Genomic DNA, 25,630 nt, shown 5'->3' on the forward strand with positions numbered 1-25,630 from the left:
CCTATGTTGGAAACCGCCCTGAGTCCCTTTGGGGACATAGAGTGGTATACAAATAAATTATTATTATTATTATTATTATTATTATTATTATTATTATTATTATTATTATTGGAGCCCCCGATGGCCTAGGGGATAAAAGCCTTGTGACTTGAAGGTTGGATTGCTGACCTGAAGGCTGCCAAGTTTGAATCCCACCCGGGGAGAGCGCAGATGAGCTCCCTCTATCAGCTCCAGCTCCATGCGAGGACATGAGAGAAGCCTCCCACAAGGATGGTAAAACATCAAAACATCCAGGCGTCCCCAGGGCAACGTCCTTGCAGACTGCCAATTCTCTCACTCCAGAAACAACTCTGGTTGCTCCTGACACAAAATATTATTATTATTATTATTATTATTATTATTATTATTATTATTATTACAATACCATTATCCGGTCTCTCTAAATCAGTGGCTCCCAACCTTTGGGCCTCTAGGTGTTTTGGACTTCAACTCCCAGAAATCCCAGACAGCTTACCAGCTGTTAGAAACTGTGGGAGCTGAAGTCCAAAACACCTGGAGGCCCAAAGGTTGGGAAGCACTGCAAATGATCTTCCTTGGTGAAAATAGTATACTGTAATGTGAACTGAGTTATTCATGCCATGGAAATCCTGTGATACACAGGAATGAAGGACACAGATGAAGTGCTGTAAAATAAGTTCCATATTCAAACTAATTTACTTTTCCTAGTGCTTCCATACTTACGGGACTTGAAATGCATCATAGTAATAATTATGTATTGTAGACATCTTCACATGTTTAGTTACATTTACATTCAATAGCAAGAATGATGTAATTGGCCAGGCCCGTAGCCAGGATTTTGATTCGGGAGGGGCTGGGATTTGGGGGGGGGGCTGAGTCTGGGCGGGAGAGGATCTACCATAGCAAACCTTTTGTATCGTTATGCCAATACCCCCATGCATATGGGATATATTGAGCATGGTGATCAGATCATGATATGAATAAACATAGCAGTTTAAATAATAAATGTAAGGCCTTCTCATGGACCACCCTGAAAATTTCAGGGGGGGGGGGGCTGAAGCCCCTCAAGCCCCCCTCCTCTGGCTACATGCCTGTAGTTGGCCCATGTTCTAATATGCCATACATGCTTACCATAAAACTATGTTTACATTACAAATGGTGTAGATTTTGTTCTTTTTTATTTCAACATATTTTTCAGCCCAATAAAATGCTTTCTAATCTTTCCTTAACATGCATAACTTTCAGTTCACTATGTGCTATTTTCATCCAGTCCAGCATCAAAAATTAGGTAGTACTATTTTATGGATGAACTGACCTTTATGTAGCTCTTTTTCATTCTTACATTAAAATAGATTCTAGGATGAAATTAGATCTCAATTGTCTAGCAAAGTTCTGTCCCTATATGAATTTTCAAACTTTATTGAACAAAAAACATATTTAACAGAAAAGATGTTAACATTTGGATTAAAACGCATTACACAGCTATATCTAACGGGTCATGATATGCCCAATTGGAAATTATAACTTATTGTAGTTTTGTTTTGCTTTATAAAGGGAATCAAAATATAATATGAAAAATGTCTCTTAATGAGTTTCAAATTATTCTGGCGACTTTTATTTGTTGCAACACACCTTTGTGCCTCTTTCAAGGTGAGTGCGTTTTAGAATATTCCACCTTCTTGTAAAACATGGCAGTCTGACATACCTGCCGCAACCAGAAAGTAACATTTGTATGTATGTTCAGTCTGAACTGCAGACTGAACTTTGTAGCTGCATAAAAATGTTCAGCTTGTGGCAAAATGTCAGGTAGCCAGACCCCTGTCATGTGTGTGCTTTTTTCTTTCATGTCAGGAGCGACTTGCAAAACTGCAAGTCACTTCTGGTGTGAGGGAATTGGCCGTCTGCAAGGACGTTGCCTGGGAATGCCCGGATGTTTTTGATGTTTTTACCATCCTTGTGGGAGCCTTCTCTCATGTCCCCGCATGGAGCCGGAGCTGATAGATGAAGCTCCTCCGCGCTCTCCCTGGGTTGGATTCGAACCTGGCAGCCTTCGGGTCAGCAACCCAACCTTCAAGTTGCAAGGCTTTAACCCACTACGCCACCAGGGTCTCCTATATGTGTGCTTATTGTGTGTATTCAAGTAGTTTTCAACTTATGAAGACCCTAAGACAAACATATCTCAGAGCTTTCTGGGCAAGATTTGTTCAGAGGGATGCTATTGACTTCCCCTGAGGCTTGGAGAGTGTGACTTGCCCAAGGTCACCTAGTGGATTTCCATGGCTGAGGGGAAATTCAATCCTTGGTCTCCTAGAATCCTAGTAAAAATGCAAAACATTAGACCACAGTGGCTCTATAGCCCTTGTTTGAAAGTACCATATGCATATTTTAAAAGAAAGAAAAAAGTGGTGGTGGTGGGGGGGTGCTATTATGTCTACAAAGCTGATATTCAATGCATGTCTCCTAAGGTCATGCTGATTCCACATACCTAACAAACTATTTTACCTAGCAAACATTCTTTTGTATCTGCTTGCATTTCTATCAGTTTCACCAGTCTCAAGATGTTTCGTTGCCTGAAGCTGAATTAGCAAAGACTCCATGGTTCCCCCAGGTCAACCCATAAAATGGTTAGCAACTTCCATATCAGTGAGTGAAAGCTCTTCATAACTAGAAGAAAACTTCCACATGCTGAACACTGCCCTCCCCAACATTTTCCATAACTTCTTTAAACTTTGGTCTGCCTCACTGGCCATTGCATTCTAAGTAATTGGTTCTTAAACTCTAGTCTTCAGGTGTTTTGGTCTTCAACTGCCACAAGCCTCAGGTAGCATCAGGGCTGTAGCCAAGGGGGGGGGGGGGGAGGGGGTTAGGGATTCAACCCCCTCCCCCCAAATTTTCAGTTTTTTTTTTAAAAAAACCTGGTTTACTCATTAATTTTGACTGATTAACCAAATCCCCATGAGTGTCCACTGAAGTTTATCTGTCTTGAGTGTCTACTGAAGTTTTTTGATGGAGCCTGATTTCTAAATTATTTTGTGTTATGGAACTACTCTTCATGATTCGCTAAAAAAGTGTTTAACCTCTCCCCCCCCCCCCCCATTTCTTCTGACTATGGTCCTGGGTAGCATGGCTAGGTGTGAAGGAGTCTAAGAACAGAACATAATAATGAATTCAAACACATTCTGCTGCTCTTTCATGATAATTCAAAAGATAATGGCTGCCAGATTCCACCACGTGGAAGGATTGCAACCACCAAATAACTTTACCCTTTGCATGATTGGGAAAATGTTTATTGGGTGAAACCATCCTATCAGTGGGGGAAGGGGCGGATCTCTGCTTGTCTTCCTGCTCTGTGCAGGCTGAACTTTGGGGCTGCATGAGAAGATTTGGCTCGTGGCAAAAAGTCAGACAGCATAGACCTTGTTATGGGTTTTAATAAAGAACCTTTGGCCTTCAACTCCCAGAAATCCTAACAGCTGATAAACTGTCTGGGATTTCTGAGAGTTGTAGGCCAAAAACATCTGGGGACCTCAGGTTGAAAACTACTGCGTTAGTGAGTGGGTTGCAGGGTGTTGGTGTATCAGATGACTGTATGGAGAAAATAAATGGCATATTTAAAAAATATATATATATGAAAGGTTTTCATGAGATAAGTTGTGTCCCCATACATTTCATGATTACAATGTATCATATTTCCCTGAAAATAAAAGTGTCTTATATTAATTTTTGCTCTCAAAGATGGGTCTTATTTTCAGGTGATATCTTATTTTTCCATGAAGAAGAATTCACATTTATTGTTGAACAAAAAATGAACATTTATTATATATCACAAACCAGCATAACCAGACAAACTGTGAAATCCTATCAAAAATTTCTTGTTACTACCATTATTTCCATGTACATCAATCTATGGTATGTCCATTTACCGCTCCTGCTCCTGTATCTGTTCAGCAGACATGCCTCCAAACAAAAGCTTTGCTAGGTCTTACTTTCAGGGGAGGCCTTATATTTAGCAATTCAGCAAAACATCTACTAGGTCTTATTTTCTGGGGATATCTTATTTTCAGGGAAACAGGGTATGTATTTGTCTCTCTTACAAGGGCTTGGTTTGACCTCTGGTTTGCTAGTAAAACTAAATGACTGTGTTGTAAAAGGATGCATGTCTAAAAAGTGTGTCACCAAGATGAAATGTTTGCCAAGCTCTGTCCCCGCCTTTGTTAGAAAGCTGGATTTACCATTGTGCTTAGGTGTGTTTAAGCATGGGGCACTGTTGCCAGAAAAGGGGGGGGGGAGCATCTTCCTGTCTTCTGTGGTGCAATTGTAAATTTGAAGGTGTTCTGTTTCAGAGCTTACTTAGGTCCCCTCTCGCTGCGTGGAGTTGCCCCAGCTCCCTGGTTTACTGGGGAGCTGGCGGAGATGAAACGTGCGAGAAGGAGACTAGAGTGCTGCTGGCGGACAACTCGTGATGTATCTGACCGAGCACGGTCTAGAGCCGCTATTAGGGCCTATTCCGCGGCGTTGCGGGCAGCCAGGAAAGTTTTCTCGACTGCCCGCACCGCGTCTGCAACAAATAGATCTTCAGAGTTGTTTCGAGTTGTTGGGGAGCTCCTCCACCCTCCTCAGGTCGGGGGAGCACCCGACATCTTGTCAACTCGGTGTAGCGAGTTCGCTCACCATTTTGCAGACAAAGTCGCTCAGATTCGTTCCGACTTAGACGCCGGCCTTGATGCATTGCCAGGTGAGGTAACCGAGGCATCTGTCTGTTCGATCTTGTGGGATTTGTTTCAGCTTGTGCTGCCTGATGATGTGGACAAGATTCTTGGAGCGGTGAGGGCAACCACCTGTGCCCTTGACCCTTGCCCATCTTGGCTCTTAAAACAAGCCAGTGGAGGGCTAGTTGATTGGTTTGTGAGAATAATCAATGCCTCTTTGGAGCAGGGCATATTTCCATCTGGCCTAAAACAAGCTGTGGTGAGGCCTGTTTTGAAGAAAGCCTCCTTCGATCCGGCTAACCTCAGTAACTACAGACCAATCTCTAACCTTCCATTCTTGGGCAAGGTCTTGGAGCGGGTGGTTGCTTCCCAGCTCCAGGGATTCTTGGAAGATAAGGATTTTCTGGACCAATCGCCGTCTGGTTTCAGACCTGGCTACAGTACCGAGACGGCTTTGGTCGCCTTGGTGGATGACCTCCGCAGAGAGCTGGACAGGGGGAGTGTGACCCTGCTGGTTCTCTCAGTGGCTTTCGATACCATCGACCATGGTATCCTTCTGGGACGGCTCTCTGGGATGGGCCTTGGGGGCACTGCATTGCAGTGGCTCCAGTCCTTCCTAGAGGGCCATTCCCAGTTGGTGAAGCTGGGGGACACCTGCTCGGACCCCTGGCCATTGACCTGTGGGGTCCCGCAAGGTTCCATTTTGTCCCCCATGCTTTTTAATATCTACATGAAACCGCTGGGTGAGGTCATCCGGAGTTTTGGAGTGCGGTGCCATCTCTACGCGGATGACACCCAACTCTACTACTCCTTTCCACCTAATTCCAAGGAAGCCCCTCGGATACTGGACCAGTGTCTGGCCGCTGTATTGGCCTGGATGAGGGTGAACAAGCTGAAGCTCAATCCTGACAAGACAGAGGTCCTCCAGGTCAGTCGTACGTCTGATCGGGGTATTGGGTGGCAACCTGTGCTTGACGGGGTCGCACTCCCCCTGAAGGCGCAGGTCCACAGCTTGGGGGTCCTCCTGGACTCTGCGCTGACACTTGAGGCCCAGGTGTCGGCCGTGGCTGGGAGGGCCTTTGCACAACTAAAACTTGTGCGCCAGCTGCGACCATACCTCGAGAAGTCAGATCTGACCAGGGTGGTCCATGCCTTAGTTACCTCTAGACTGGATTACTGCAATGCGCTCTACGTGGGGCTGCCTTTGAAGATGGCTCGGAAACTACAACTAGTACAACGGTCAGCAGCCAGGTTTCTAACTGGGGCAGATTACAGGGCGCGCTCAACACCGCTGTTTAAAGAGCTCCACTGGCTGCCATTTATTTTCCGAGCCCAATTCAAGGTGCAGGTTATCACCTACAAAGCCCTAAACGGTTTGGGACCCACCTACCTTCGAGACCGCATTTCCCCCTATGAACCCGCACGACCTCTTCGCTCGTCGGGGGAGGCCCTCCTCTCGCTTCCACCAACTTCGCAGGTGCAGTTGGTGGGGACGAGGGAGAGGGCCTTCTCCGCCGTGGCCCCCCGGCTGTGGAACTCGCTCCCCAGGGAGATTAGGCAGGCCCCTACCCTACTTTCCTTCAGGAAGAGCCTGAAAACTTGGCTATTCCAGAAGGCCTTCGTTGACTGATCCTTGTGGGATCATGTTATTTACCTATTAAGCAGTAGACCCTCTGGGTTGTTTTTAGGATTCATTCAGCACTTTAAGTATTACACCTGCTGTATAATTATCCCTCCCTGATAACTTGATATTGCTTTGCACCTTGGCCTGGATCTTTTGACCCAAATTGGGATTTTAATATTATTGTGTATATTAACTTTTATGACTGTTTTTAATCATGTTGAAGTTTTACTGCTTGGTTTAATGTTTTATCTGATTTGTGCTGTCGTGTCTGGGCATGGCCCCATGTAAGCCGCCCCGAGTCCCTCCGGGGAGATGGGGCGGGATATAAGAATAAAATTATTATTATTATTATTATTATTATTATTATTATTATTAGGTGATCCCTCGTTGTCTGAGTATGATGGCCACTGTGTGAGTTTTTTTAATGTGTGGAGGTCGGTGCAGAGCCGATCAACGCAGTCTTCACAGAGTGAGGGTCCCAACCAGTGGCATGGTTAACACGACGACTGTGGCTTCTCAATCTGTTGCAGCCTTCTTCTGCCTTCAGAGCCATTGTAATATGTACCGTGTTATCTTCCGCCTGATTCGCCGTTGAGGTATTCAGATTGTGCTCAGCCTGGAGCCTCTCCTGCGGCCCCTGGGAGTCCATTTCTCTGGTGGTTGTGCCTGCAGGCTCATTGGAACATGCAAGCCCCCTCACCACGACAAGGTGACAATCCATCAAGGAACAATTCCAGACATAATGATAGGGTTGAAAGTCTATAGGAGCCCCTGATGGTGCAATGGGTTAAACCGCTGAGATTCTGGGTCGGTAGTTCGAATCTGAGGAGCACAGTGAGCTCCTGTTGTTAGCCCCAGCTTCTGCCATCTTAGCAGTTCAAAAAAATACATATGTGAGTAGATAAATAGGTACCACTCCAGTGGGAAGACAATGGCACTCCACACAGTCATGCCAACCACATGAACTTGTAGGCGTATACGGAAAACGCTGGCTCTTCGACTTAGAAATGGAGATGAGCACCAACCCCCAGAGCTGGACACGACTAGACAATGTCAGGGGGAAACCTTTACCTTTACGTGGTAGTCTATGGGAGTGTGCCACAAAGCAGAGAGTGTAGGGCCTACTGGGCCTACCTCCTTCAGGACCCAAGTAAGTAAGGGGTCTCATTACTTAACTAGCATAGGGCCTGGTTTGTCCTAAATCCGGCACTGACGAAGAAGAAGAACAAGATGCTGATGAGGGGAGACCTGCCACGGGCATCCTCCTCCTCCTCCTCCTCCTCCTCCTAGCAGTCGAAGTCAATGGCCAATGCTCCTCGGTGGGGATTAGGCGACAGCTGTCGGTCTGCAAGCCTTCCCCTCTGCTTAAGCCAAGGCGAGGCGGGAGGGATGGGGCAGAGCAGAGTTGACGCCTCGGCGAGCGGCAGCAGGACACTCGGTGCCCACGGCCGCCACTCCCTCCCCGCCCTCGAGCCGGCGAAAGGACCCACGCAGGGACAGAAGGCGCTCAGACCTCAGGACACGCCGCTTGGGGAGGCGAGAAGGAGAGGGCGCCTCTGCCTCCCTCGGCCTGGCTCCGGAGCGCTCCGGCAAGAAGGTGGAGCCCGCCAAGATGGTTACCATGGTGACCAAGCTCGTGCACTACCTGCACTTCAGGTAAGCGCGAGCCCCCAGCCAGAAGCCCCCGAGGAGACTTTGCTTTACTTTACCGTGTCTCTCGCTTCTCCGCCGCTCTCAGAGAGGCGCACTCATTGCCCTTGGATTTTACCCATTAATTACGCATCTCCAGCACCTGAGGACTCTTCTCTCTCCCACCCGCTCCCTTCCTGCTCTGCCTTTCCGCCTGTCTCCACACACACAGACGCACGCCTTTCACCTCCCGTGCTATCCTTCTCCTGCACCCACAGATTTCCTTCACACCTAGGCATCTGGAGCTTCATTCCCTCTGCTGGCCTCCCGCCCACACCACCGCTTCTCTCAGGGCCCTTCCACACAGCCCTATATCCCAGGATATCAAGGCAGAGAATCCCACAGTGTCTGCTTTGAACTGGGTTATCTCAGTCCACACTCAGATAATGTGGGGTTTTCTGTCTTGATATTCTGGGATATAGGGCTGTGTGGAAGGGCTCTCCGTCTTCTGACAGGAGCGCGTGTGTTCTGACAGACGTGCAAAAGCCGCGCTGGGTTGCTGTGAATGTTCCGATCTGTATATGGCCATGTTCCAAAAGCATTCTCTCCTGACTAGTTTCCAATATACCTCACAACCTCTGAGGATGCCTGCCATAGATGTGGCTGAAACGTCAGGAGAGAATGCTTTCCAAAAGCACACATGATGATGGTCACTCTCAGGAAATGTTACTTTTGTCTCCAAAAATAAAATGGATTGGATAGATGTGTTGTTGAAGGCTTACGTGGTTCCAGCCTTTTCTGGGTTGCTGTGAGTTTTCCAGGCTGTGTGGAAGCATTCTCTCCTGTCTAGTTTCCAATATACCACACAACCTTTGAGGATGCCTGTCATAGATGTGGGTGAAACGTCAGGAGAGAATGTTTCTGGAACATGGCCATACAGCCTGGAAAACTCACAGCAACCCAGAAAAGGATAGATCTGGCACAGGAGATTTTGTTCAGTATCCTTGCGGTGCCTGTGAAGATACCTTCTCCAACCCGGGGAGAGTGCGGATGAGCTCCCTCTATCAGCTCCAGCTCCCCATGCGTGGACTCAGGAGAAGCCTCCCATAAGGATGATAAAAACATCAAAAACATCCAGGCGTCCCCTGAGCAAAGTCCTTGCAGGACAGCCAGTTCTCTCACACCAGAAGCGACTTGCAGTTTCTCAAGTCTCTCCTGACACCTCCCTCCCTGCAAAGATGGGTAGATGGGAGAACAAGGACGATCCCTTCCTTCTCTGATTTAAATCAATATAAACGTAGAGATAACGTGTGTGTGATAGAGATACCATGCCAACTCCTCGTGGGAGCTTTTCTTTCATTAGTAGTAAGTTTGCAAATGTGCTGTCAGCTGGGGGCATTTATGATCAGTACACTGCTGCTTTTATATAGGAATTTTGGGACTAGAAAAATAAATGATAACACTGAAAAAGATATTTCAGTATAAGTTACAGTTTGGTCATATGACAAAATAAAGACACACATTTTTAAAAAGTAGCTGGTGATCCAAACAAGGTGTTGTGAAATGAGAATATGGCACAATGTGTTGTCAAAGGCTTTCATGGCCAGAATCACTGAGTTGTCTGGGCTGAATGGCCATGTTCCAGAAGCATTCTATCCTGACTTTTCGCCTGTATCTATGGCCAGCATCCTCAGAAGTTATGAGGTATGCTGGAAATTAGGCAAGTGGGTTTATATATCCGTTGAATGTTCAGGGTGGTAGAAAGAAGAACTCTTGTTTGCCTGAGGCAGGTGTGAATGTTGCAATTGGCCAGCTTGATTAGTACTGAATAGCCTGGCAGCTTCAAAGCCTGGCTATTTCTTGCCTGGGGGAATCCTTTGTTGCAAGGTGTTTCTTGTCTGGAATCCCCCTGTCTTCTGAGTATTGTTCCTTATTTACTATCCTGATTTGAAAGTTTTTTTTTAATACTGGTAGCCAGATTTTTTTCATTTTCATGGTTTCTTCCTTTCTGTTGAAACTGTCCACATACTTGTGGATTTCAGGAAAGTCGGGCTGGGAAGGTGCCAGGCTATTCAATGCCTAGTTTCCAACACCTCACAACCTCTGAGGATACTTGCCATAGATGTGGGTGAAATGTCAGGAGAGAATACTTCTGGAACATGGCCATACACCCTGGAATACTCACAGCAACCTGATTATGGCATAAATATTATCCATCTATTATTCAAAGCATTTTCAGCCAGCCTTTCAACAACTGGTTCTGGTGTTCATCTTTTTCCTAAACTGAGATCGCAAACTGTGTTTCTTTTCAACAAAAATTTATCACCTTAAAAAATTATGTCGGCAGGCCTGTTGGTGAAATTACATGCAGTCCCCGAGTTACAATCATCTGACTTATAAATGACACGTTAAGAATGGGGCCAAGACAACAGGAAGTAAGAGAAATCTACCCCTCAGAAGAGAAATTCACTCCTGAAAGAGTTATCATGGGGGAAAGGTGTCTCCATTGAAGCTTTCTCACGAATCCTTGTTTCCACAACAAGCCAAATTTTCCAAAATCCAATTCTCACAGGGACAGAAAGTGAGGTGAAATATTCTGAATAGGTTTTTTTCCCCCCGTGTCAGGAGCAACTGGAGTTGCTTCTGGAGTGAGAGAATTGGCCATCTGCAAGGACGTTGCCCAGGGGACGCCCGGATGTTTTACCATCCTTGTGGAAGGCTTCTCTCATATCTCTCATGTCCCTGCATGGAGCTGGAGCTGATAGAGGGAGCTCATCCACACTCTCCCCGGGTGGGATTCGAACCTGGTCAGCAACCCAACCTTCAAGTCATGAGGCTTTTATCCCCTAGGCCACCGGAGGCTGAATAGGTGCACAGACAGCAAAACAAAACCCAAAAAGGTGTTAACCCTATACTCATGTTCACAGAACTGAAAAAAGTTAATATATTTCTTACGCTTTCTATAACCGTGTTAACTGAAATGGGTTGGCCACTCTTCTATGTATATTGCATCTTGATGACACAACTGGAGCAAAGGTAATGGTGCTCCATGCAGTTATGCCGGCCACATGACCTAGGAGGTGTCTACGGACAACGTCGGCTCTTTGGCTTAGTAATGGAGAGAGTCTGACTTGACTAGATTAATATCAAGAAGAAACCTTTACCTTTATGTACACAAAATTGATTTTAGTATCATTCAAAATTATATTTTAAAATTATGCCACCATTTCAATACCTGTTAACCTAACACAATGCAACATCTGTTCAAATGCTCGTGATATTTTTTTTCTGTTTGTTACCTATTCTATGTTGCCAAATAGTTGGCCAACTATGTCGTACAATAGTTTCTACACAGCAGGACTGTGATCATGTGTGATCTAGTGTCAGGTGTGAAGGAATTGCTAGATTTCAATTAGAGGTCAGAGAAAATAAAGAAAATAGGCTGATTTTTTTTCCCAGTTCAGGTTCACAGACCCCCTGAAATCTTTCCACAGATCCCCAAGGGACTCCTGGTTAAGAATCCTTGCCAAAGAGAAATGTTGTTTGAAAATTTCCCATGGGGAAAATAAATTAGCTTGGATTAATTGAGGATAATGGATGTACTTCAGTTTGAGATCTTTAATTCATTGACTATCAGACTGAACATACTTGGCATTGTTAAGCTTCAAAAGTTATCTTAACACAACCAGTTTATACAGAAAACTGGTGCACAATTGGGTTTTTTTTTGTTTTTTGTTTTCTTATGCCATACTTTAGAAAGTCTACAATTGCCTGGAAATTTTAACTGGTGGTTTAAAATAATAACATTATTTTCTTTTAGATTTATAGTTATTGATTTCTTGGGACATTTAACAGTTTTACTGCCTCTTAATGATTTCAGTAGTATTAAAAAGTGAGATCAGTAACATATTAATATGTTAGTACATTTCTAGTCAGCTGTAAGGTTAATCAATGAAACAAAATGCAATTTCTGGGAGTGAAAAGCAATTATTTAAAAAATATTTCAAATGTACATTTGCATATTGTTAATATTGTCATAAACCTTTCATGTTTCCAAAATAAATTGCATTGTATCATTGACTTTAATACTGGCCATAATGACAAATGACTTCCTTATATCCCATTTGGATTATTGTGATATGTTTTGTGTAAGGGTTGCTCTTGGTCTCTTCAGCTGATACAAACTCGTGCAAAATGATTGTTCATGAGTGAGTAGGTATGTTGTTTGATACAATGGTTTCTTTGCTACTCCTTTTAAGTGCCATGGCTTAGTGCTATGGAATCCCAGGAGTTATAGTTTGGTGAGGCACCAGCACTATATGGCAGAGAAGGCTAAAGACCTTGTAAAATTCCAACTGCCATGATTTCATAGCACTGAGCCATGGTAATTAAACTGCATTAATTCTGCACTGTAGATGCACACATAGAGCCCTCTTTGACTTGGGCCTAGGCTATCAAAAGGACTGCATCTCCACAAAGAAGCCTGACTGAGAAAAGACTTTGAGGAAATGACTTTTTTTCTTGCTCCCACCATCTTCACAAGAGAGAATCTTACCACTGTCTGCTCCAAGGTTGTGTGTATGGTTATCTAGATCAGCAGTTTTCAAACTGTGTTCTGGGGAGCTCTTGGGGCTCCTCAAGAGGTGCTCAAGGGCTTGCACCTCTTCTGGGGTTTCTGCTATCATCATCATCATCATCATCATCATCATCATCATCATCATCATCATTATTGTTGGCTGGATGGCCATCTGTTGGGGTGCTTTGATTGTGCTTTTCCTTCATGGCAGAAGAGGGTTGGACTGGGTGGTCCCAGGTGTTTTCCACTGAAATACTGTTAAGTTTATGTTGGTTAAAATTGTTCTTCATTTTAAATATTGTATTATTATTTTTGCACTGTGTGAATTAGATCACAAACACTCTCCATCCATCTGCCATTGGCCTGGCCCATGCCTAATATATATACATAATATATAATATATATAAACATTTCTTGGGACTCCATGATAAACTTTTGATTAAAAAAGGGCCTCGCGGCTGAAAAAGTTTGAGAACCCCCTGCTGTAGGGTACAATTCCCATCATCCCTCACCATCAACTAAACTGGCTGAGATTGAAAGGAATTGCAGTCCAACTATGTTTGGAGTACCAGACATTCCTTGTTACTGATATATACAATAAAATGCATTGTATTAGATGAAGTAGGCTGTAGTTCATGAAAGCTCATCCTATAAAACATTTATTACTATTTAAGGCACCATAAGAATCTTTGCATGATGTGTGCTATGTGTTTCTGCAATAGGCTAGCTGCTTGCCCTTTAGAAAATGTATTTACACAATATTATAAATAAATGCAGAGTAAATGTGAACCAATACTTGAGAACAACAAACAAAGGAGACAGAAATGGGTAGAACAGATCCAAATGACTAATGCAAGAAACATTGAACAAACAGAGCAAAACAAAGAAGAGACAGACTAATAAAAAGACAAGACAGTATTCATAAGCAGAGAAGTCACTAGTATTACAAAAAAATATATGTGTGGCACATCAGACAGTAGCAACAAAACAATGAGAGGATTTTTCTATGTTGTAGTCCTAACCGTGCTGTACGTTCCACTGAACATAGCAGATCTTCCATGCATTGCATTGCACTGTCCATTTCCATTTATGCAAGTGCATGTGCTAACAGGGCACAAAGTTTAGGCAGAACTGTTAAACATCTTCTTTGCTTTGGCCTTCTCCCAAAAAGAAAACAGTGCTCAACCTAGAGGATATGGAGCAGATGATGCAGTGGAGGAAATGTAGCACGGAATAGAAAAAGAGGTAGTATGTTAATACCTGGCTACTCAAGATCAATTCAAGTCTCTAGGGCCAAATTACTTACATTCAAGCGTATTAAAAGAACTGGTAGAAGTAATCTTAGAAACACTGGTAATAATCCTTGAGAAATCCTGGAGAACAAGATTAGTCCCAGCAGACTGAAGGATGGCCAATGTTGTCCCCATCTCCCAATCAGGAAAAAGGAAGACCCAAACAATTACCATTCAGTGGGCTTGATATCAACACCAAGAAGGATTCTAGAACAGATCATTAAACAGATGGTCTATAACCACTTCGAAAGGAATCTCGTGATCACCAAAAGTAAACACGGATTTCTCAAAACAATTCATGTCAGTCAGACTAATCTTATCTCTCTTGTTTTTGATAGAATTACAAGTTTTGTAGTTGAAGGGAATGTGCATGTAGCATATCATGATTTCAGCAAGGTCTTTGACAAGGTTTCCCATGATATTCTCACAAACAAGTCAGTAAAATGAGGGCCAGATAATACTACTGTTTGGTGGAGTTGTAATTGATTGACCTGCCAAACCCAAAGTGTTCAACAATGCCTCTTCTTCATTCTGGAGAGAAGTGACTAGTGGGATGCCACAGGGTTCATCCCTGAGCCCCATGCTATTCATTTATATAAGTAACTTAGATGATGGAATAGAGGGCGTGCTTACCAAAATATGCAGATGACACCACATCTTGTCCTCTGGTGTCCATCACCAATATTTTGGATCAGAATTCAAAAGTATTGGAGAGCTAAGCCAAAACCAACAAAAGGAATTCTTTGTTTCATTAGAAGTGAACAATATTGTAAATAGTGAAATGCTTTTGGGAGTATACATTTTGAAATGGGGTAGTCGTTCTACTTAAAAAAAGTAACCATCTACATACCAGCTGGAGATTTTCATTGAATGCATAATTATATTGCATATTATTTTCCCTCAATAGACTCAAGACATATTAATAGTGTTGAAACATTTTGAAGATGTAGTTTGTAGTATTTTGTCAATGAAAAACATCACTTAAATAGAGGTTTCTAGACAATGGCATGGCTAGCTGATTTGGTGGCAGTGATCACTGGCACGGAGGCAAGTTCTAGCCAGTGAATCACTCTCCAGATAAATGGGACATTGAGAGATCACCCAAGTGCCTAGGAACCTTGCTATCTGCGCACTAACCATGGAAATCCAAGTGGTTGGTGTGATTGGAATAGGGAAAGGTGAAAGATACTATCATGCTCATGATGTTGAAAGCAAGCTTGTAAAGACAGTAAGCCTGCCATCTTGCTTTTTTAAAACAAAATGTCATGTATTTTCTGGTATATATGACTATAATCAAAGAAATCTTAAATTTTTCAGTGACTCATTAGTTCGTCGACTTGTCTTTTTAGAAAGAGAAACTGTAATGATTGTTTTTAATATTGTACTGTATGTGAAAAAGTTTAATTGGATGGTGATGAAAATTGACAAAGAATACAGTACTATTAAAATGAACAGTTTGAAAATGTTTTTCCTCTTTTTGGTGGAAATAGTTTGTTCCTTAAAAGTAAGAGTGTTAATGGGAAAAGGCATTGTTTTGATGAAAAGATACATTGTGTTTGCTGGAACAGCAAAAGAACGGGTAAGACTACAACCTCGCAGTGCTACCATATTTATGGAAGTGCCGTATAACCGAGACTAACACCTTGACTATACAAAAGGGTTTTTAATATTAAAGATGTCAATGTTCAAATAAATTAATGAGAGTCTTTGGAGGAAGATTTAGAAAGTTCAGATAAATAATAATAATAATAATAATAATAATAATAATAATAATAATAATAATAATTTTATTTATATACTGCCCTATCTCCTCAGGGGACTCTGGGCGGTTTCCAATGTGATAAAAACCATACAATACAATACAATACAGTACAATACACATAATAAAACAGAACCATACAACAATTTAAAAATAATACAAGTAATAAACATAAACACAACATACAATCCAACAATAAAAAACTAGTAACAATGCTCCATTTATGGGCCAGTTATGGTGACCCAGAGTTCAACATTGGAATGGTCAACTATAAGGTGCTATTCAAGTCTCGTGCAACAGGAGACCTTTAGGAGATGATCAAGTAATTTTGAGGAAATTATATAATGAAGTGATGTTGCTGAGTGGGGAATTAAAACAGTTGCTGACAAAATGAAAATGGAGGTGATTTTTTTTTTTTGCCTAAGTAAGGCATATATCCCTGGAGAATCTGGCCAGAGGATATGGAGCAGGAAATGTGGAACCTCAAATCAGCTTCTGGGATGGAAGATTATTAGGATTGCCCCTATTTTCATCAAAGATGAAAGAGGAGGAACCACACTAGAATTTGAAAAGGAATCTGGAGAAACCTGTTGAGATAAAATAATTTAATATCAGAAATGAGATTTTGATTTTGGAGGACTTTGTTGGCGTTATGTCAAAGAAGAGATGGTGATCTTGCAGGTCACAGGAATTGTCAGAAGAATGGAGAATGGAAAAAACATTGTTCAGGGACCTGAAGAAAGCATGGACTTGGATAGACCACCTAAGAAGATTAAGATGTTTATAGGATAATGTACTAATCTCAAGTTTTTTTAGGTAAAGGTAAAGGTTTTCCCCTGATGTTAAGTCCAGTCATGTCTGACTCTGGGGGTTGGTGCTCATCCATTTCTAAGCCGAAGAGCCGGCGTTGTCCGTAGACACCTCCAAGGTCATGTGGCCGGCATGACTGCATGGAGTGCTGTTACCTTCCCGCCGGAGCGGTACCTATTGATCTACTCACATTGGCATGTTTTCGAACTGCTAGGTTGGCAGGAGCTGGAGCTAACAGCTGCCGCTCCCACCGCTCGCGGGGTTTGAACCTGGGACCTTTCGGTCTGCAAGTTCAGCAGCTCAGCGCTTTAACGTACTTCGCCATCAGGGCTCCTTCAAGTTTTTGTTTTGTTTTGTTTAGGTACATTATGTCCAATTTTTACAGTGGCAGAAATTGGGGGAGGAAGGAGAGAAATTCATGTTAACTAAATGCCAAGAGCTGGCTCTGTTTGGTTTTGGGATAACATCCGTATTACTTTGCTATTTGATGTTTTATTTATGAAAAATAAGGAGATTAATGGATTTTGTATTTAATTTGGTTGGTATCTACGGTATGTTAAACATATCTCACTATATTTTTAGTTAGGTATGTTTCAAAATGAGTAAGTTTAATTATCATTATTAAGGAGAGGCAGATAATAAATAAAACTATTGTTATTATTTTTATTATTACGTAAGAGGAAAGTGGGTTATTTGGAATATATTATTCTAGATGGTTAAAAGAGATTGATTTAGAGAGTTAGAATAATTCTATGCTTAACTATATGAGCTGATAAAGATTAATAAGTCTAATAGTGTATTATTTGACAAAAATAATGACCAATGAAAAAGAGACTGGTACCATCCAGGTGAATGGGGTGGATCTTCCAAAACTCAAATAACTCAGATCAACAATAACTTCAGATGGCAACCTCTTTGACAAAGTCACCATATGGATTAACGCGGCTTGTATGAAATGGCCCTCGGTAGCAGGTGTACTTTGCGCCAAGAAGATGCCCGATCATCTGAAATCAAAAAGGTATTGAACAGCCATAAGACCTGATGCAATATATGGAGCTGAATGATTTCAAGTTTGGTTTCAATGTGACTACAGTTCATCTGTCCTGTGATTTCAATGGGATTGCATCTCACTTGAAGAACAAGGTTTTCAGCCTTGAAGGGCTAACTGAATTAGATTTGGGAATAAAATGTTCAAAAATACCTGAACTTTATGACATACATGATAATAAATTCTAAAACAACACAGCCTAGCTAAATGGCTTTATGTAATTCAGTCTCTTAACTACCGAGTATGTTATAACAAACAAATTAATGTAAATGAATGAATATAATGCAAATGATGCATCATTGCTTAGCAACCAGAACCATCTTTTTTTTGTTTCTGACCGCATGCTTAATTGTTTGACTAACAGAGATAACCATTACCCATTGGTTATCACATCTGTCCCACTATTGTCAGAAAAGAGTGAGGCTTTGGACCACAGGATATCTTTATTAACATTTCCTTAATTTGCATCTAAATTCAGGAATAGCAAATTCGCTGAAATTTACATTGAGAGTTTACTAGAATCACAGACAACATAGAATGCTCTTGTGTTCTAATTTTAAAGAGGCCTGTGGACCTCAGATAAACTATTCTTACAATGTTAAATCTTAGTAAGAAATATGGTAACTAAACAAATAAAGATACAGATATAGGGGCAAGCTTTCAAATCAGATCTTTCTATTCATCATGGAAAACAGATGGCTTGTCCTATATGGCTTTTGAAAATGTTATGAAAAACAATACAAGCAACTAATTACTTTGAGGTTGTGATGAGTTACACATTTTTAAAGTAGTTTTCAAGCTGTGGGAACAAAGCCTGAAACTACACCAGGTGGCAAAGGCCTAAAGTGCCCCTACAAACCCTCCAACATTTTACAGGTGAAAACAGAGACATGTGTGGCTAAGCAATGTTGCTGAGCAACAGAGGCAGCCAGAGGGTGAGAGCTCTACTTTAGAACTTCTGCCTGGGGCCAGCCTCACCAAATGTACTGGGCATGCCCCCCACAGCTGTGCCATCTCACCGGAAGCCAGCAGCAGATAAAAACACCATCACTGGCCCTTTGTCGCACCCTGTCTTGCAGATGTGCAATTTTGTATTAGAGACTTAACATCGTCTTTGTTAGTTTTTGCGTTTGGAGAGTTTTACCATCACCTTTGCAATGTTTTTTTTTTGGGGGGGGGTCTTGGAGGGTCTTCAGGGTGGGTTCAGGGTGGGTTGGGCTATTTTAGTTTGGGTCTGGGTTGGGGTGGGTTGGACAAGACCTTTGGACTAGACAAGCTCGAGACTCTGGGTTCATGTGCAATCCACCTATGCTAAGCCAGTCAATAAGATCTTGGCACTCTAGAACTTTTATCAACATGGAAAGAGATACCTCACCATCATGAGAACAAACACCCCCATCTACTTCCCCAAGGACCTCATATCACAATTTACACCGCCCGCTCCCACATGAAGACCTGGGCTGTGCCTGAACAGTATCCAGAGGAGTCCTTATTTGTGATGATCTGGGAATCTTTGGGAGGGCATAAAGACCCCTGGGGCTAGACATTATGGGGAGGGAATTGGGAGGCAGGTGGGGGAGGGGAATGGTAACCAAACCTTTTTAACTTGTGGAATTGTGCTATATAAGAATTCTAATTCAGCCAGCACTTTAAACACTCTGACACTACATCTGCCCTGTTGGCTTGTTGCAAACTGCTTTTTTATGTTTAATGTATAACTGTTTACTAATATTAGATCTATTAGTAAACATGTCCTAAATGTTTGATTTATATATTTAAATTTCTATTTTTGTTATTTTTGAATTGTTCGAGAAGTACACCTGATGCTGTTCATTTTATTGTTCATGATTTGATCTGTTTGTTATGTTTTCACATGTATGGTTGGCAGTGAATTTTGCCATTATGTTGTAAACCATTTTGAGTTCCCCCAGGGGTGAGAAAAGTGGTATATAAATGCAGTAAATAAATAATAAATAAATTTACGATGCCAAAGGAAGAACATAGACTCTAGGACAATGATTCCCAACCTTTTTTGACCAGGGACCACTTTGACCAGGGATCACTCTCCAACATTAGTACAAAAAAGGTTACAAATCAGTTTTTGGTTAACTTCAGATTCAGTTTGGTTATTTGGGGTGCTGATTTAGAAAATTACATTTGATAGACAACATCAGGTCTAGTTTCTGATCCAGAACATATGCCATCCAGTAGTCACTATCTGCTTGCCTACAGAAAACTGTATTTAATAATCTAGAGCTCCTGTGGTCTATCCAATGCAATTTTCTGAATCAGCATCCCAAATAACCCCAGGAATAGGCCTAAAAATGAAGACCCCAAGGCACCCCTGCTTCCAGGCACCACATGGAATGGCTCTGCTCAGGGAGAGGGAGGGAGGAGGAGAAGCAGCAGTCAGGAGGCTTGTTGTCAAGCCTTTTGTGGGTAGTCAGCCTCTCTCCCCCAACATCTCGGTTGCCTTAGTTCTATAAGAGGGTTTCATGAGACCAGTCACTCTCATTGCAACAGTGTAGTAATGGTGAAGTCACGGGCCATATTTTAGTTCTTGATGACCACTGGTGGTCCACGGACCACAGGTTGGGAACCACTGCTCCAGGAGATGCTGAAGCAATTGGCTTTCACCTGAGGCTACTGGGAAAAAGAAGGTTTCTGCCTCCTCTCTTCGCCTTCCAGATAAGTTAAGTGAAAGCAAACTACCTTTTCACTTTAAACTCAGCATTTAGCAATTTAAGTAAACTGAAGATGGAGGGGAATGGTGGAGGAAGGAGGAGAAAAAGTGGGCCGATAAAGAATTAATTGAACTTGATCCTGCCAGTTGGATGATATGCTTCTTCCATGTACCTGGCACCTCAGTCCTCATGGGTTATTCCTGAAAGAAAACCCAAGGACACTCAGCAACAAACCCTATGGTCAATTTTCTGTGTAGTGTTTCCAGGGCCGTAGCCAGAAAAAAATTTCAGGAGGGGTTTTGAAATTTGGGGGGGGGGGTGTTGAACCCCTGACCCACCCGCCCCCCGGGTTCAGACCTGTCAATATCTGCTTGAGATAGTGCCTGGAGGGACTCTTAATGTTTTATGTCTCATAGACTTAGCATGGGGATTTGGTTAACCAGTTAAAATTCATGAGTAAACCAAGTTTTTTTTTTAACCTGAAACATTTCGGGGGGGGGGGGGGGGGTTGAACCCCTAACCCCCCTCCCCCTCGCTACAGGCCTGAGTGTTTCCCCCCACACTCTTGAGGGTATCACATCAGTTTTTCCAAATAGAAATTGCCAGGAAGCTCCTGCCCATACCTTGTTTAAAAGTGATACCACTAAATGACATGCAAATTATAGCAGGTACTGAAGGCCACCTGCTAGAATTAAAGTGCAGATGATATAACGAGTGACTTTCTTTCTGAAGCACTCTGCTAGTTGATACCATAGACATTATCTGATCTGAATTTATCCAACTCCTGCAAATGTGTTTGCCTGGGAGCAGCATTATATTTCAACCAGCAGATGGCAAACAACGAACGAAATGCAGCCACAAACTATTTCCACCTGGAAACATTTGAAAAATGTTTAAAACATAGTAAAAGGAATTTATTCTTAATTACATTTATATACTTATCGCATCAGGAGGTGATTTAATCTATGAGCTATATATGGATTAAATATTTAAAGCTATTTATGTACGCTATTTATGTACACTGGGTTCATGTAAAAATTGCATTAGTTGGTACCACTTTTAAGCAAAGAGAAACATACGGTTCCCTTTTTTGTAGCCAGGTTAGGGTTATATAAGGAACAGTAAGTATTTCCAAAAGTTTAATGGAGGATTTCCTAGTTGACAGTACCCTGTGTGTTATAGGAATCAGCATATATTTCTACTTTTCTATTCAATGAGTGAATTTAAACCTTTAGCAGAACCTCTATTACAGAGTAAACCCGATCCTGTTCTTTAGGATTTCCAGATAAACAGGTTTAGGATTTGGTTTTTATAATTCTATAAAGTTAGTGATAACTTGGAAGTATTGTGCCTCCTCCCTATTAACAGCATTTTATGTGTTTGGGTGAACTCTAAAAACAATACAATTAAAATATTACAGCACCCTTTTAAAAGCCCTTTATTTAGTTCTAAAAGACTGTTAGAATAAAATTTTAAAATATTTCCCAACTGACAAAAGGACAAGGAGGGCCTCCTTCTGTGAAGGATGTTTGAACCTGAGACAGCCTCCAAGAAGATCTGGATAGCTTTGCCATGGACCCATGCAATGCCATGCTCTGTGACTTTGGTACCAATTGGCCAGAAAATATCAGAGGAAAAGATTGTCTCTTCCTAAGAATAAATGTGCCTGGCTCTATTATTTGCTGTACACAGAGCCTCCTACCCTGTTTCCCCTAAAATAAGACATCCCCAGAAAATAAGACCTAGTAGAGGTTTTGCTGAATTGCTAAATATAAGGCCTCCTCTGAAAGTAAGACCTGGCAAAGTTTTTGTTTGGAAGCATGCAGGATTGGTAAATGTACATACCATAGATGGTTGTACATGGAAATAAAGGTAGTAACAAGAAATAAGAATAATAATATGATAATAACTTTATTCTTGTATCCCACCTCCATCTCCCAGAAGGGACTCAGGGCAGCTTACACAGGGAGAAGCCCAACAACAACATAAATTTACATACAAACAGAAATTTAAAACAGGAATTTAAAAACAGTATAGCAATAAAATATAATATAGAAATTCTTGAAAGGGTTCACAGTTTGGTTATGCTGGTTTGTGATGACAACTACTGTACAGTAGATAATCAATTTTCATTTTTAAAAAATTCAACCATAAATGTGAATTCTTCTTTGTGGAAAAATAAGACATCCCCTGAAAATAAGACCTAGCGCATCTTTGGGAGCAAAAATTAATGTACACTGTATGTGTACATACAGTTATGCTTATTTAGTTTCAGAAGTTTTGTGCCATTTAACTGCCATGGCTCAATGCTATGGGATAATAGAAACTATAATTTTACAAGGTTCTTGGCTTTCTCTGTCAAAGAGTGGTAGTGCCTCACCAAACTTTAACTCCCTTGATTCCATAGCACAGTGGTTCTCAAATTGTGGTCCATGGAGCTCTTAGGGCTCCGCAAAGCAAATTGGAGGGCTCCACATTTCCCTCCTATTCCTTCCTTCTCCCCCTCCAAGCATGCATGGTGGCAGCTCCTCCCTCTTTCCTCCTCCTCCCGGACTGTGTAGCTCTGAAATAACGGTACACGGTGGTGGCTGCCCCACGAATCCGGGGACTATCCCCATATTCCTTCCTTCAGCCTGTGAGCTTTCTTGCTAGCCCTCCCCCCTATACACACACTCTCCCTGCAGCTGCTGCCTGTTTAAAGTGGAGAGGGGGAAGGGCTAGCAAGGCAGTAAGAGATAGAGCAGCAGAACAACATAGTGCTGTGGAGCCTATCCTCACAGTTCTTACATATCCACATACCCACACACCTGTTCCATTTTTTTCTCAAAATGGCAACAATAAAACACATCTGAATGTCTGCTAGATAAGCCTATCCACCAAAACCCAGTGACCAGGTAAAGGAGGGTGCATTGATATGAAAAGCAAACCAAGACGCCAATGGTAAATCTCAAGGGGATGGCGAGATCCAATGCTGAGATGGAAGAAGCTAAACAAGGCACAACTGTCATACAGTTGCTCTACTGATCAGAACTATATAGAAGAGTAGGAAGAAGAAAGCAATTACTGAAATATATCTATATGAAAACCCATTCAGAGATTGCAAAAAATGCTTTTTGGAAAAACTGGAACTTTTTGATTTGTTACAAAATATCAGACAAGGCACAAAGTTTATAGTACTGTACTGAGAAAATTATACACCATAGATTAAGCATCATGGTGTGGGGTTGATTTTCTTCACCAGGTCATGGGAGAATGGTCAGTATTGGGAACAAGATGGATGAGGCCAAATGCAAAAGTATTTGAAAATATTTGAAAAGTAATTGGTAATAATACCAATTACATCCACGTCATGTCCAGACTATATTATTAAAAATGTGGAAAAGTCGTGTGTGTGTGTGTGTAAAATACCTTTGCGAGGAACTGTAGTTCCTAGAGTTCTCTAGCCATGTCCTATAAGCAATCATGTGTGGAAATCCATTTTGTGTGATTCAAAGGAGTGGTAGATTTCAAGTTTTTATGTGAATCCATCATGATTTGGAAGGAAGTCCCTTTGAAATCAGGGAAATACAGTATTGTCAATCCACAGTATTGCATATTTGCCTACTGGGAAATATCTTTTGGAACTTTTAATACAACTTTAAGCTGTAACTTTTCCCATCTCAATTCATTGCTGAGATTTTTTTTTTTTCATGTCAGGAGCAACTTGACAAATTGCAAGTTGCTTCTAGTGTGAGATAATTGGCCATCTGCAAGGACGTTGCCCAGGGGACACCCAGATGTTTTGATGTTTTACCATTCTTGATGCAAACAGAATTGGATGAATATAGATGTACAATTCATGTAAATCTGCAGTTTCCCTTTTAATTTTCTCAGTATTATACTTAAACTGTCTTTTGGAAGAAAATTAAGTTCCAGTTGCATACATATACGAAATAGCCGTTTTTCATTGTATATTTCACTGTTAGTGTTCAATATCTATCTTCTAAATCTTTGTCACAAGTTTTTATTGGCTGATTAAGAATAGTTACCAAAGCAACCACCAGAGAGCAGTAATATACTCTTTTTAGGGCAATCTGTAGAATAAAACAAGTTTAAAAACTATAGATAATAGTTTATTATAGTTTATTACTATAATAGTTTACTATATAGTTTATTACTATAATAGTTTATTATAGTTTATTATTATTTTAAATGAACTATATTCATTTGCATAGGTGAATTAGATTAATATTCTACAGAGATTCCCTTGTTTCAGTGTGATCTATACATGTCTACTCAGAATTAAGCTCCAACACATTCAATGGGATTTACTCCTAGATAAATATTATACAATTAAAGACTCAAGTGTGGGGAAAACTGTAGTACTGCATCAGCTTTCATTGAAATGTAAGACATTTCTAACTATCTAAATAAGCAAGAATTTACTTTAATTGAATCAAAGAAGACATTAATGATTCAAGTGACTGCGGCAAAATAAAGTTGATCTTTTCTAATGCACTGCTTTATTAAAGACCAATCCAAAATGGACAATTTACAAAATAGTGAACCTTATGTCCGTGATTTGGTTGTTACCCATCCAAACTCCTGTAACATTACAGATTTCAAATATTTTACTTGAAGTTTACAGTAGCACAACGTTAAGTGAACCTATCATTTCTTTGTTATGACAATAATGTTTTGCTTGATTTTATTACACTGAATGTGAAGGCTTGCTTACACACACTGGTGCCTATATAAATGCACACACCATTTTGCTGCTGTAGTTTTGTTTATGATCATAAAATACACGTCTTAGCTTTTTGAAAATATTAGACTAATTTTTTGTAAGTAAATATTAGATTCACAGTATGGTGAGAGAGACCTTTATTTTCTCATGCATTGGAATCAGTGGGAAGCAAGACAAATATAGCACTGTTTTCATTGGACTCTTTTATTATTCAACAAAATACTATCCATAATATAAAACAGATGAAAGGAATAGATTTTCATGCTTGTGCATCATAACATTAAAGAAAATGAGGCAAGAAGCTTTCAGCAGTAGGACAGAAAGAAACTGCTTTTGAACTGAGCAAAGGTTGAACACTGGTATTTTGTATCTTTGCGCCAAACAGAAATTAAATAGCTAGCTTTATGGTTTATATTTCCCACAAAGTTTTTTTTAAAAAAAGAAAATTTGTCCTTGATAACCCGCTGTTGTTGGTCTTAGTGCAACACTCACAGCTTCCTTTCCTTTCATTTAGTTAGATGTCTTTAAAATGTGACCTGTGAGGAAAGTGTGCCTTTGGACTGATGAATAATGAGTATAGACAAAATTTGATGAGCACGAAGTGCATAGATAGAAAGTATTCGCTTTCAGTTTTCTTCCTTCCTTAGCTAGCATCTTCCTGCATAATATCATATTTCATTCTAGAGGGTCTGTAATTAATTTTCAAGAACTATTATAATGTGGAGGCAAACTTAGTGAGCCTTGATGCATAAGCC

General features: G+C 41.3%; 1 protein-coding gene across 1 annotated transcript in view; it reads left to right on the forward strand.

Moving 5' to 3' along the window:
* The first annotated feature begins 7,758 nt into the window (after positions 1 to 7,758).
* The window catches only part of arhgap18 (Rho GTPase activating protein 18), an 83,977-nt gene continuing 66,105 nt past the window's right edge, over positions 7,759 to 25,630 (forward strand). Inside the window, exon 1 of the mRNA XM_008118108.3 lies at positions 7,759 to 8,007. Coding sequence (XP_008116315.1) covers positions 7,964 to 8,007 — 44 coding nt within the window. The 5' untranslated portion in view covers positions 7,759 to 7,963. The remainder of the gene's footprint in view (positions 8,008 to 25,630) is intronic.

The sequence above is a fragment of the Anolis carolinensis genome, chromosome 1 (assembly GCF_035594765.1).
Source record: "Anolis carolinensis isolate JA03-04 chromosome 1, rAnoCar3.1.pri, whole genome shotgun sequence".
Taxonomy (NCBI): domain Eukaryota; kingdom Metazoa; phylum Chordata; class Lepidosauria; order Squamata; family Dactyloidae; genus Anolis; species Anolis carolinensis.